The 14,023-nt window shown below is 42.5% G+C and overlaps 1 protein-coding gene across 1 annotated transcript; it reads left to right on the top strand.

The window, feature by feature from the left end:
• Positions 1–3,950: 3,950 nt before the first annotated feature.
• LOC122016330 (beta-glucuronosyltransferase GlcAT14B-like) lies at positions 3,951–12,738 on the top strand. The gene is made up of 4 exons (XM_042573592.1): positions 3,951–4,673; positions 4,768–4,843; positions 4,923–5,038; positions 11,948–12,738. The coding sequence occupies exons 1-4, from the start codon at positions 4,040–4,042 to the stop codon at positions 12,460–12,462; spliced, it is 1,341 nt and encodes a 446-aa protein (XP_042429526.1). The 5' UTR covers positions 3,951–4,039; the 3' UTR covers positions 12,463–12,738.
• Positions 12,739–14,023: the final 1,285 nt, after the last annotated feature.

Genomic DNA, 14,023 nt, shown 5'->3' with positions numbered 1-14,023 from the left:
CGTGGTCGTGTTGTTCAAGGTGCACCTTCTTGGGTATGGGATCATCCATCACTTCCTAGACAAAGTCTTTCAAAGAAATCGAATATTTAACTTCTTACTGTAAACTAGGTTTAACTACAGAGAACTCAATAGAAGCACAATATCGAAACATGAAATCGAAAAATAAAATCGATAACAAAACGATAACTTAAAATCGATAGCCTCTTGTGTTTGGTTTTTCAAGATCTATACATTATCCCAAGCAATCCGAGTTGGGCACCTACTTATTCCAGTCTCAGGTCGGTTTGGTCTTTTTCGACAAAATGTCATCTTCCAATAAACATTGGAAAGATTATTTTTTCTACTTGTGACTCCCCGAGCGGCCGAGCTTCCGCACCAGGTGGCAGGTCGGACTCCCACCTCAACTAGACTTGAAAAAGTATCGGGGCCGGCCAGACTACCTTCACACGGCTAACATGCTAGCCGGCCAAAAGTTCGACATTCACAAACTACTGCTAGAGGGGGTGCTATATATGTTCGGGTTGAGCCCCATCCGAACAAAGCTCCCGAGCAGCCTAGGTATGGAATTTCTTAGCCTTCTTCTCTTGAGTCTAACTGATTGATTCTTTCTTTTGCAGCTGACATAATGATGCGTGCTCGGGCAGCCGGTCTGATGAAGCTGAAAAATGCTGAGATAGAGGCGGCAGCAGCGAAAGAGATGGCGAGCCTCAGCCTGACTCCGGTCGGCTCTCACGAGGGTGAGAGCGAGGCAATGCCGACCGGACACCCCATACCGAACCAATGGCGGACCCACTCCTACCTGAGACACAGGCTGCCACCTCGCCCGAAGACTCGGGGTCCTCTGGCGATGAAGTTCCCCTCTTCAAGTGCAACAAGCGTCGCATGACCATCTCGTCACGTTCCGCTGCCTCGGTCGTACGTTCTTCCGAGTGGGGAGGCACTTCCTCTCCGACTGCTCCTGAGACAGTGAAGCCATTTCTTCCGATCGGACCCCCTCGCTGGCTAATCTACCGTCGGGCCCGATCGCAGCCCAGCCGATCGCGTCTCTTCATCCAGCTCGGCGCAAGATTCTGCGATCCAGCATTCTTCCGGTTTCAGCCGATCAGTCCTTTGGTCCCACGGCGTCGGCTCAATCGGCCCTGAGCGGCCGCCAATCCGTGATAGCCATTCTCCACCTCCCAACGGAGGAGTTCTTGGCGGTCGACGATCAACCGCTAACTCCCAAACATCAGATACTCATTTGCGGACTGCTTGCTAAGGTTTGGGAGGAGGCCAGAGCACGCGCCGCAACAATGCCCCCGGGGCTGCTCGCCAACAGCCACCTGCAAATGTCCACCGGGGTATGTATGCAATGATCAATTCGTTGTTTTACCTTTGTTCAGTATTAACGTTTTTCAGTATGGCAGCAGTACTAGGTTGAGAGCGTGGTGATGTGCCGGCGCCTGGCGCTTATGGAAGATGAGCTCAAGAAGCTCAAGATTTTTGGTGGGGCATCATCATCCCAGGGGCCCTCGATTGCTGAACTGCAGGCTGATCTGGAGAAGGCCAATAAACTTCTGGAGGCCGAGCGGAAGAAGTTTGTCGATCATCATGTTGGGTAGGCTCGAGACTCAGGAGAAAACCTACGACAAGAAGATCGAGCATGCTACCAACAGGAAGAACCGAGCCATAGCTGACCTGGAGTTGAAGAATCAGGAGGCTCGAAAGTTAGATGCGAAGCTCAAGGAGGCGGAAAACTTTCTGATCGCCGAACGGGACATCCGTTCGACTAGGGAGGTAGATCTTCAAGGGAAAGTGAGGACCCTTGAAGATGCTCTGAAGTCTTCCAGCGCTACCCTGAAGACTTACCAGGACGCCGAACCGAGCCGCTTCGAGACCATGAAGCAAGAATACCTCCGCTCGAAGAAATTTACTGACAAAGTTGTTAATCGGGTCGTCCGGAGTTTCGAGCTAGCCATAACTGGGGCGTTCAACCAGTTGCAAGCAAAACGGACATATCTCAGGCTCTCTGATTGACGGCGCCATCGATCGGGCTCAGCTAAATGACTCGATCCCGGATGAAGTCTTTAACTATCTTGAGTGAGGAAGGATTTTGTAACCTTTGAATGTTTGACTGCCACTCGGTAGCTTTTGGCTTGTTATTAATGAAATTATCATGCAGTTCTTCCTCACATGTTTACTTGTCTATGACAAAGCTCTTGACTATATAGCCCTGAACTACCGTCATGTTTGCATTTTAATGATAAATTCATCGGCGTATGTCGCCTCGGACGTGCGGCGACTACGGCGACAACATGTGGCATGCTCTCAAAGGGCGACATTTAATGGGTGCCATCATTAGACGTGGGCGCACGCTCGACCTTAATGGGGATGATTTACACGAATCCCGAAGAGATTCGGATTATGTCAGCATTGACCGCGCGACTCACACTCATCCAAAGGCGCCGAAGGAAGAATCTTCCAGGTGCAAACCCTCAGAACGTCAAGCAGCCTTGAATATCGGTCCTACATAGATTGGTCGGGGTCCAACCAGCACACTGACCGATCGGCCAACCAATCACCAAACTACCTTGTCCAGTCAGTCGGACTTGCAGCCTCCTTCGACTAGACTCGAGGGGGAGGCACGTGATCCGGTGATAAGGTAGGGCCCCGCCCCGCAGGAGGTCAGTGCCACATAGAAGGTCAAAGTCAAGGCGGTCAATGCCCCCAGGTTAGCGTCCAACGGGGCGACCCCATCAGCCGATCGGACTAAGGAATGGTCGGTCCGACGTTATTACAACTCGGTCTCACACCGAGCTTCCGACGTTCAAAAGACTATCACCAAAGCAGACGTCGACCGACAAGTCATGTGCCGAGCAGCAGGACATGTGCCAGACGGACATCCCGATCGCCCAAAGATCATATCACAACCAACGAAACGAAAACACTACCTGGCAAGCCTAGACAGTGGAAGTACCCGAGCGACCACCCCGCTCGGCCCACTAGCAAACAAAAGCTGGCCGAGCGACCCACTCACTTGACCCACTAGTAGACAAAGACAGGATCGACTGATATCCTCCTCGAGACCCGTGTCGTAGACATACAGCATGGTCGGCGGCATGGTTAGGCAGAGAATCGTACGATGAAAGTTTTCACTGTCTTGTCAGGATATGCTCGGGCTGTTGAGGTATGGTGTCAGGTACACTTTTCTAACACGTCCTATCAGGGAAAGCTTTGAAATGCATGCATATCTCGAGGAGCGTGCACGTGCACTCTTGGGAGCCATTTATAAAGGACCCCAAGATTCGATGAAGGTATGCTCATTCCACTGTAGTTACAGTTACGCTGTTACTTTCATTTCTTTGCTTGCTTGCTTGCTGCTTTCTCCGGAGATTTGACTTGAACGTCGGAGGACCAGTGTCGGGGAACCACTCCCTGGCTCGACACTGACGCTTTAGTGCTTGCAGGCTAGTCTCATCGGAGGTCCCCGAACGATTAACAGGAGCACCACATCCTCAGCGTCCGTCACCTCGACTCTCAGACAGATCAGGTATAACATTTTAATATTATATTAAATGATCATCGTACTACTGTAATAATTCGAAGATAATTAATTTTTTAAAAGTAATTTTAATTAAATTTAATAATATTGATCAAATTAATATATATATATATATATATATATATATATATATATATATATATATATATATATATAGATAATATTTTATATATACATATTTTTGATTAAGTTTAATTGGTTTATTTAAATTTCAATATATTTTTTTTATAAAAGAGGTGTTATTTTAACTATTTAAAAAAGACAGGCATCGTGTTCACTAATTAGGATTATTTTATTTTTTATTTCCTAAATTATATCTACTAAAATTATACACAAATGTTATAATTTAGATCCTTTTATTCTAACCCTCATGTTTAAGTCATCGTTAACAAAGCAACCTCCCCAATTAAATCCAATTTAATTTTTCAAACGACTGAATTTCGTAGAGAGAGAGAGAGAGAGAGAGAGAGAGTGGTGGCTTAGTTTCCAGATCCGGCGATGAAGGCGGCCTTCAACTCCGTGCACGGCCGGCAGGCGGCGGTGGCGGCGGACCGGAAGTGGATCGCCCCGCTGGCCATTGGCGCCACCGTCTCCCTGGTGCTTCTCCTCTTCCTCACCACACTCTCCTCCCCGGACTTCCCGCTCGCCCTCCTCCCCCTCTCGCTCCTCCCCTCCGCTCTACTCTCCCACCCATCTAACCCTTTCGCCGCCCTCTACGCCCCCGTGTTTGTCGAGTCCAAGCTCCGTCCCGCCCCTCCCGCGTCCCTCCTTGGCAACGACCGGCCACCGCCCCGCCTCGCATACCTTATCTCTGGCACCGTCGGCGACGGAAACATGATCAGACGCGTCCTCCTCGCCCTCTACCACCCCGCCAATCGCTACGTGGTCCACCTCGATCTGGAGGCTTCCGCCGAGGAACGCGATAAATTAAGGGATTACGTTGCTAGCCATCCGCTCTTTGCATCCGTGGGGAACGTCAGGATGATCACAAAGGCCAATCTTGTCACGTACCGGGGGCCGACCATGGTGGCGAATACTCTCCATGCCGCGGCTATATTGCTAAAGGAGGGTGGGGATTGGGATTGGTTCATCAATCTCAGTGCTTCAGATTACCCCCTTGTCACCCAGGATGGTAATCGAGTTTCTTTGTCATTTTATTGTATTGAATAATTTTCTCTCTTTTCATGGATTATGAAGTGAAGGCTGATATTTTTGTGTTTGATTAGATCTGTTGCATACATTTTCATATTTGCCGAGGGATCTCAACTTCATCGATCATACAAGTAACATTGGGTGGAAGGAGTACGCTATTTTCTATTGCATGTCTTCTAACTTGTTAGGATCGCAAGATGTTCAGAGCAATTTTGTTCATTTTCTATAGGTTCCAGAGGGCGAAACCAGTAATTATAGATCCAGGGTTGTATTTGACTAAGAAAGCTGATGTCTTTTGGATTCCACAGAGGAGGAGTGTGCCCACTGCCTTCAAACTATTCACAGGTAAATGTCTCAAACCATTTGTTATTATTTCTGATTGTATTCTACAAGGACTATTCAGATTCAGAGGGAATCGACTCCAAGCTTAAAATTTTGAGCCAGATGTGAATCTAGAAAATGACCTTCTAGACTAACTATACATCTTCAGCTCCTCGCCACATGTAGAGTTTCACACCGTTTATAGACATCATGAACAAACTAGATGTGAAAAATACATGGTTCAATAATTTTCTGTAGTTGATTAACTAGGGATCCATTGAACCACTTGAATTTCTATTATGACCTCTGTTGTGCCTTGTTCTGAGAGGTAAATATTTATTGTAATGGACACCATCTTGTCTATAAGAACTCAAATGTTCTTATTATACCTTCAGTTTTTGTTATAGCCAAACAGTTGTTCTTGACATATGTTAGATTTGCACGTTTTAGGTAGGTTGGTTAGTATAATTTGCTATGGCTTGTTAAACGCTGATGATTAAATCCTTTTGGTTACTTCAGTTGTCATTTGCTGGAGAACTTGCTACGGATTTTTAAATACTGAGTTTTACTTATGGTGGCGTTTGTGTACATGATGGGATAGTCATGTTGATTTGGAACCAAGGATGACAGAACTATCATTCACCATGGTGATTCAATTTTAATCGTGTGATTAGTAGGTGCCAAAATCCTTCAGGTGGGAATTTAGGTTCAAATCCATCTAGGTCTTTGCCTCAACTTAGGCAATAGGTAACTAGGCTTTCGCTTAGTAGGAATTAATTGTTAATGGAATAATGAAAGCGAAAAATCAAGAAAAAGGGGAAAGAGAGGCTATAAGTTCATAACCCAGTTGGTGCCAGCTAAGAAAGCAAAAAAAAAATGTTCATTGTTTCCTGCTGTAGCTTGGAAGATCTACCTAAAGGGTAAGATAGCATTGAATACCACAGACTGGGATTGTTTCCACTGCAATTTGATTATTCTCATCATCTCTACCAATAGAGACAACAGAGCGAAGCATCCCATAGTTGCAAGGAGAGAAAGGTGTGCTACTACTACTTGATGTTGCGGCGTCTTCACTCTACCTTCACTACTGAAATAGAAGAGGTAAGTAGCAAGCGATACTTGGTGATTACAAGAAGATTAGGTTAAATAATCGCTATGATTTTTTTTTTTGATATTAGTCTATATCAATCGTTATGCTTTTTGCAAGAGGTTGTTTCCAGGATTTGAACCCGTGACCTTTTGGTAAAGTTGTTGCTTTGTGGCCAAAAGGTCACGGGTTCAAATCCTGGAAACAACCTCTTGCAAAAAGCAGGGTAAGGCTGCGTACAATGTGTTTGTGCAATATCCGTTAGGTCAAGGTTGACTTAGTTGACCAAGCTTGAGTCTTGGTCAGTGTTTCGATGTTTGACAATACAGGTAGACACATGGACAATGCAGTTGGTCATGTGGGGGAAATTCTGATCAGGGATTGATCAGTGTGGATGAAGAAGAGTCAAGTACGTCAAGGTTGACTGGATACTTGACGGGGAAAGTCCTAGTGAGTGAAGCTAGGTGAAAATCCTGGTGAGTGAAGCCAGGCAGAAGAAAAGTACTGGTGAGTGAAGCCAGGCAGTTAGAAGTCCTAGTGAGTGAAGCTAGGCAGTATGAAAGTCCTGGTGAGTGAAGTCAGGCAAGGGAAATCCAGATGGGTCAAGGTTGACCAGACATTTGGTGAAAAGTCCAAGTAGGTCAAAGAGATTGACCGGATACTCGACATAAGGAGAGAAGTCCAAGTAGGTCAAAGGAAGTGACCGGATACTTGGCACGAAGAGAAAAGTCCAAGTGGGTCAAAGGGATTGACCGGACACTTGGTGAGAGAGTCCTAGCTGGTCAAGGGTGACCGGATGCTAGGTTTTATATACCAACAAGTCATGGTTGACCGGATGTTGGTTTGGGAGATTTGGGACTTGGTTTTGGGTAAAAACCAAGAGCTGGATCGATCAGTGGATCGATCCAGGCTTTTCCCAGTGAACAGAAAGCCTCTGGATCGATCAGTGGATCGATCCAGGCTTTTCCCAGCGAACAGAAAGCCTCTGGATCGATCAGTGGATCGATTGGGACGCTGCTGCTTCGCACGATAAGAGCTGGATCGATCCAGACATTTTTCCAGAGCACAGAGGCGCTCTGGATCGATCCGTGGATCGATCCAAAGCCTCCCCGATCGATTGGGAACAATCGAATCGATTGGGATCTGACCGTTGCGTCGTATTTAGCTGCAGGCGAGCATCTCCTTCAGTAACAACTTCACAGATTCTTCTCCAGCGAGCACAGCATCTTCACAGCAACTTCTCCACCACTCTCACGCCAGTTCTTGAAGGTTCTTGGAGGCACATCCAAGTCAAGAGGCGAGGTACAACAAGAAGAAGAAGCTAGGGTTAGGGTTTTCTTGTGTAAATCTAGTAAGCTTTCCCTTGTATTTGCTTCTCCTTGTTTCTTGTTGTATTGAGAGTATTGTAAGGCTTCTCCGCCTTCGGTAGTTACCGTAAAGGAGTGTTTATTAATGGAGGTGTGTGTGTGTGCGTGGATCCTTGGACTAGTCACCTCTTGTGAGGTGGATACCAAGTAAAATCCTATTGTTAGCATTGTTGTAGTTTGTTTCTTTGTATTCCGCTGCGCATCACTTTGAAGAAACAAGCAACGAAGCACGACGAGCACACGCCCCCCCTCTAGCTACTTTTCGGTCCTAACACAATGGATCCTTCTCCGGGACCCCGCATGGCGGGAGCTTCGTGCACCGGGCTGCCCTTTTTAGTTTTTATTAATAGATATATGTATTCTTTAAGGAAAAAATTTAAGGAGAGCTAAGCCCCTTGCTTTACATGCAGAAGTGCTCATTGCCTTGGTTAATAGAAGATATAAAGGCCATTTGGTTGAAAACAATCCAGCAAGTTTCCTATTAGGAACTAAATAAACTTAGCTTGAAAATAGAATAAATCTGATGATGTAATTTTACTGTACATGTGGAAATGGGAGCAACATGAACATGTTATGGTCCCGAGTGCAAGATCGAATCAGAGGTCTAAATCTGGATCCATACTTGGTCATGCAACACATAAGGGGGAAGGGAGGGAGAAAGAGTCGTCCTAGGCATAGTCCAATTACTCAATTTTTCTTCTCCCCTTTATTAATAATAACACTCCTTATATAAGGAGTCAAATATGACACGATTCAGGAAAGATCAACCCATAAAGGAAACCAGAAATCAAAAATAAAAAAGCTAATTAGGTCATTATTTGTTTCTACTATAGTGGTAATTAAATTAGGTCATTATTTGTTTTCTACTAATTAAGCAATAGCTAATTTATTTCTACCATAGCATTAGCTAATTTGCTTCCAACTATAGTGGCGTCCAACAAAGGCATCCACCTCGGCGCCCACATCATCACTCCCCCCTCGATGCTGAGCTTGTCCTCAAGCTCGAAAGTGGAGTATAACGCCACTATGGAGGAAAATTTCTGAATCCACTTCCCCTCTTCCTCACCTTCCCTGTCATCATCAGACACTTCAATCCAAAATAGGCGCTTACACTTGTGACCCGTGGAGTAGGACTAATCACAGTTAAAACAGAGGCCCTTAGTTTTCCATTCTGCCATCTCGGCGCGAGCTAGACGCTTAAAGAATGAAGCAGGTGGAGTCTCCTTGTTGATGTCTCTCGTTGTCTTGATCTTCGCCAAAGGAGGGCCTCTACGTGTTGAGCTTGATTGTGGTCCCGCCCCAATTTATGCGCAGCAGCCCCCCGCCTTGATGGAAGCACTGCTTCCGTTCTAATGTCCTGGCCATATTCATTGCAATGCAGGCTTCTATAGTTTGATGTCGATACGGAGATCTTCGACTAGCCCTGTAGTGAACAAGTCAATCTGTTGTTGTGGTCGGAGGTCCGGGCGAGGTGGGACTGGAACTATTGCTGATAGTCTTCTACCGAGCATGTCTGCTTCAGATTTGCTAGCTCTCCCAAAGTTGTTGCTTATAAGCAGCCCAAAGCGGATATGACAATAGTTTATGAATTGCTTCCAAATCATATCTGACTCTTCTTCTTGTTCCATCTGATCAAATCAAAGTTGGGCTTCCCCTACCAAGTGGAAGGCAGCAAGGCCAACCTTGTCAGCTTCTGTGGTCCTTTGGTTGGAAAAGAATTTTTTGCACCTTTTAATCCAGCCCAGTGAATCCCCTTCTTTTGAATAGGTGGGGAACTTCATCTTCAAGTACCGCGGAATCAGGGTGCCGCTGATTAGCGATTCAAGTCTAACCTCTGAGGCTTTGGAAGGGTCACACTCCACGCTAGTAGAATTGTTTGCGGCGGGCACCGACCATCGTCTCGTCTCTTGAACAGTATGTGTTTGCTCGGCCATTTGCTCCTCTAGTCCTCGCTAGCGGGAGGCGATCTGCTCCATGAAAATTTGCTGTTGCGAGGTCAATCTTTTCGTGAAGGTATCAAGTTTGGATGTGATAGGATCCGTGTCACCCATGATCAGCTCTAATACGGTAATACCAAGTTGTTATGGTCCCGAATGCAAGATCGAGTCACAGGTCGAGATCCGGATCCGTACTTGGTCATACAACACGTAAGGGGTTAGGGAGGGAGAAAGACTCGTCCTAAACAAAGTCCAATTACTCAATTTTTCTTCTCCCCTTTATTAATAATGACACTCCTTATAGAAGGAGTCAAATATGACACAGAAAAGACCAACCCATAAAGGAAACAAGGAATCAAAAATAGAAAAACTAATTAGGTCATTATTTGTTTCTACTATAGCAGTAGTTAAATTTGGTCATTATTTATTTTCTACTAATTAGGCAATAGCTAATTTATTTCTACTATAACAGTAGCTAAGTAGGCAGTAGCTAATTTGCTTCCAACTATAGTGGCGTCTAACAAAGGCGTCCACCTCGGCGTCCACATCAGAACAATTTACAGATTTATATCCACTAAGCAGAAGAATTTCTTATGAAGTTGATATTTTAGGAGATTATTTTTGCAAGAGTAGCCTGATTAAAGTTGAATTTACAGTTTCATAAGGGTGTCCTAAGAAGATAAAGAATCAATGATGTACGGGTACTACATTTGTTAAACTGACCTTATATTGTTTCCATGCTATTTGTATCATAGAGAAAATACCTTCATCAACTAGATATAAACCTAAATCAATAGATGATTGTATTATGAACCATATTGTGACAATTTATGATGCCCTAGCAGTTGTTGCGGAACATATGAATTTGACAAGGAAAGTTATCTGTGTTTGATATGGTAAGAAGGAAAAAGCTGAGATGTATGTGGAAATCATGGGAGTTTATTTCATAAATACTTTAGCCATGTGCTCACAGCATGGTGGATAGCTTGTTGAAGTAAAGTACTCAAACCAAGCTTTCTCTGGGTTATTATTGACAGATTCCTTGATAAACCAAGCTTTCTATTGGTCATCATTGACAGATTCCTTGATAAACATCCATAACCTGTTGAAGTCACATAAACTCTGAATTTCTTATGAATATAAGTGTGTTAGTTTTTTTGCATTCTGAAATAGAAGTTGGACATGCCCATGCTATTATAGAACTCAAAAGGACTAACCAGAGGATTTTAAGTAATTTGAACTTGATAGTTTTTGTTCCATCACTGTAAGTCTGGATAAAGATTTGAGACCCACCACAAGCTGTTTGTTAGTTAAGTAGGTTAGTAAGTTCTTTTAATAGTTTGCTATGCTTGTGTGATTTTGTATTTGAGTTGGAACCATTCGTGTGGTTATATTTACTCGCTTTAAGCATATGGAATCACAATGCGCTATCGTAGACTATTGCCAATCATTTCACAAATCCTACTGTCAAGATATTACCATATAAAAATTTGATTCAGATTGGAAACCTGGTCAAACAATAATGTCTTTTCCTTTTAATATATTGTTTAAACGATTTGTTTCTGTCAAGGCCTATTGGTCCTTGTCTACTAATATTGTGTTGTGAAAGAAAACCAACACTTTGATCCAGTGTTAGGCTGTTAGTGATGACACCTTTTGCCTTTGATCTCTTCTATTGCTTGTTTTCAGTATAATCTTTTAATTCTTTTATTTTGTATATACCATGTTATCTGCCATAGGATATCGGCTCATGCTTGTCTGTTAATATTGTGTTGAGGGAGATAACCAATACATTGAATCAGTGGTAGATTGCTAGTGATGGTACCCTTTGCCTTTGCTCCCTTTTATTGCTTGTGTTCAATATAATCTTTAATTTTCATTTTTCTTTTGTATACCATGTATCTGCCACAGGATATCGGCTCATGCTTGTCTGTTGATTTTGTGTTGAGAGAGAGAATCAATACATTGGACCAATAAGAGATTGTTAGTGCTGACACCCTTTGCCTTTACTCCCTTTTGTTGATTGTGCTGTATATTCCTTGTTATCTGCCATAGGATATTGGTTCATGCATCATACATACTGAAAGTGATGCAACACCAGGTTTCAAGGAGACAAAGCACAATGCTTTCCCTATGAATTTCATCAATTAGAGAATTTTATTAACTGAAAAGATGAGGGAGAGGGTTGGACTCTTTTTAGAGGCTCCAACCTAACCGAAATTAGAAAATAAAATTAAGCAAAAGGGGTAAGAAATAACTTTGAAAATAAATTCCTTTCAACCTAAAACTCTCTCTCTTGAATTGGAGAGACTGCCTAACTAAAATATACTTATTTAACTCTAACCAAATTGAAAGGTATTATTTATTCAGTTTAATTGCAACAGAACGTTCTACATGCTTGTGATTGAAAGTTTCTTATACATATCTGTCTCATACGTAAAAATTGTTCTTTTCTTCCTTCGCTCTTTAGTAGTGGTACCCAAAATTGTTCAGTTGCATCGCCAAGTGTAACTATGCAACTTTCACATTGGTTCTTTTGCAGGTTCGGCATGGATGGCTCTCTCCCATTCTTTCATTGACTATTGCATATGGGGCTGGGACAACCTTCCACGAACTGTCTTCATGTACTATGCCAACTTCATCTCCTCACCAGAAGGTTACTTCCATACTGTCATATGCAATGCACAAGAATTTCGCAATACCACTGTCAACCATGACCTCCACTTCATTTCATGGGACAATCCACCGAAGCAGCACCCACACTACCTCAACCTTAATGACATGGCACGCTCGGTAGCTAGCAATGCGCCATTTGCACGCAAGTTCCGGAGGGATCATCCTATACTCGACAAGATAGACACTGAGCTCTTACTTCGTAGGCCCAACATGATCGTTCCAGGAGGCTGGTGTGCAGGCAGTGGAGAAAACGGCAGTGACCCTTGCATGGTTGTGGGAAATACAACCTTTCTTCGACCCGGTCCTGGTGCAACCAGGCTGGAGCAACTTATGCAGTCACTTCTATCGAACGAAAAGTTCCACCCAAGGCAGTGCAAGTAATCACATTGAAGTCGTTTCTAGTTAACCAAAAGTGTACCTCGTTCAATCCAATTTGTAGGTTGTAAAATTTAATGTACGCACATTGGTTAGCTCCATCTCAAAGTATAGAAGTTTGTTTCTATGTTTACATCACATCCAGAAGCGTCCACGTAGGATTGCATCAAATGTCACTGGATTTGGGTGTAGCCTTCATGTTTGAGTCTCACATTAGACTATAGCACTTCACTCTGTGTTCTTACATTTTTCAAATACAGCAGAGGTGGTTTCTTTCACTAATTGAACTTGTTCTACTTGAAGATTCTAAAATCTTTGGTGCAAGTTGGAAAGTTTTTAATCCACAAGATTATTATTCAAAGTAATGTTTTTTTTATTTTTTCCATTTTGTTATTCTTTTTCAGTAAGATCTAGAGTTGCAGGACACCATTTTGTTATTCAAAGTAATGTCCATCCACCATTTGAAATCTGTATATTGGCGGTCAGGTAGGTGCAATTGGTAGCTCCTAGCAGCTGCAACCGGTGAGTCCCTCTTTCGTGAGCTGTTTATCCCAATAATAATAATTGTCTTTCAATAAAAAAAATTATTGAACTAGGTAATATCGAATTTGGGATGACCGATCTAAATCAAAGAAGTTTTTCATCGGCTACAATGATAAATTAAAAAGTGCTTTCAATGAACAACCCATAAACTTTAGAAACACTTAGGTGGGTGGAGGATATAAGGAACAATTAATTTTTAAACTTTAGAAACACTTTTAAAACTATAAACAAATAAAGAGCAGTTCGATACATAAAATTTCCATCAATATATATCAGAAAAAATTAAATCACATTAGACCTATTATAATTAAATCATATTGGATCTATTATAGTCTACTTTATATTTTGTAAAAAACTATTTTCACAATTTGAACCGATTCAAAATCACATAACAACTTCATAAAGCTCCTCTTATCTGTACCCATATTGTACCTTAAAATAACATATCTTTAAAGTAATTTTACTCAAAGTTACTATAATTTTAATTAAAATTATTCTACATTGTATAATTTTGATCAAAGTTATCTATGTAGCAAAATAATCATCAAACTATTCTACCTGGATGGGGTCGGATGATCAAAGTTATCTAAGATAGAACATAAAAGAGTATTTTAGATATTAAATTCTCTAAGGTAGAACAATTGATCAAAACTGTTCTAAAATAGTATAATTTTTACCAAAATTATGCCAAGATGAAGTACAAAAGTGTATTTTGAATTTTAGAATATGCGTGGAGTGCTCTTAGATGATGTAACTTTGATCAAAATAACTTTTACACTTTTTTCCGGTACCCAATAAATCACGAAAGTGCTATAATAAATTATCGACATTGGACTCTCGTGATCTTTATTGTCCTTATAAGACTGTCCAATACTAAATTGATACTTCATTTGTGAAGATAAACTCGTTGACTTTTCCATCGACGAGTACTTTGACTCACAATCGTCCAACTTAAAATTTTCTACTAAATTTAACGCCAACACATGTCCTAACAGATGATGACACTCTGTTTTAACTCTACTAT

The sequence above is a fragment of the Zingiber officinale genome, chromosome 8B (genome assembly GCF_018446385.1).
Source record: "Zingiber officinale cultivar Zhangliang chromosome 8B, Zo_v1.1, whole genome shotgun sequence".
Taxonomy (NCBI): domain Eukaryota; kingdom Viridiplantae; phylum Streptophyta; class Magnoliopsida; order Zingiberales; family Zingiberaceae; genus Zingiber; species Zingiber officinale.
Note: the sequence above shows the minus strand (reverse complement) of the source record. Positions and strands in the feature narration are given on the sequence as shown.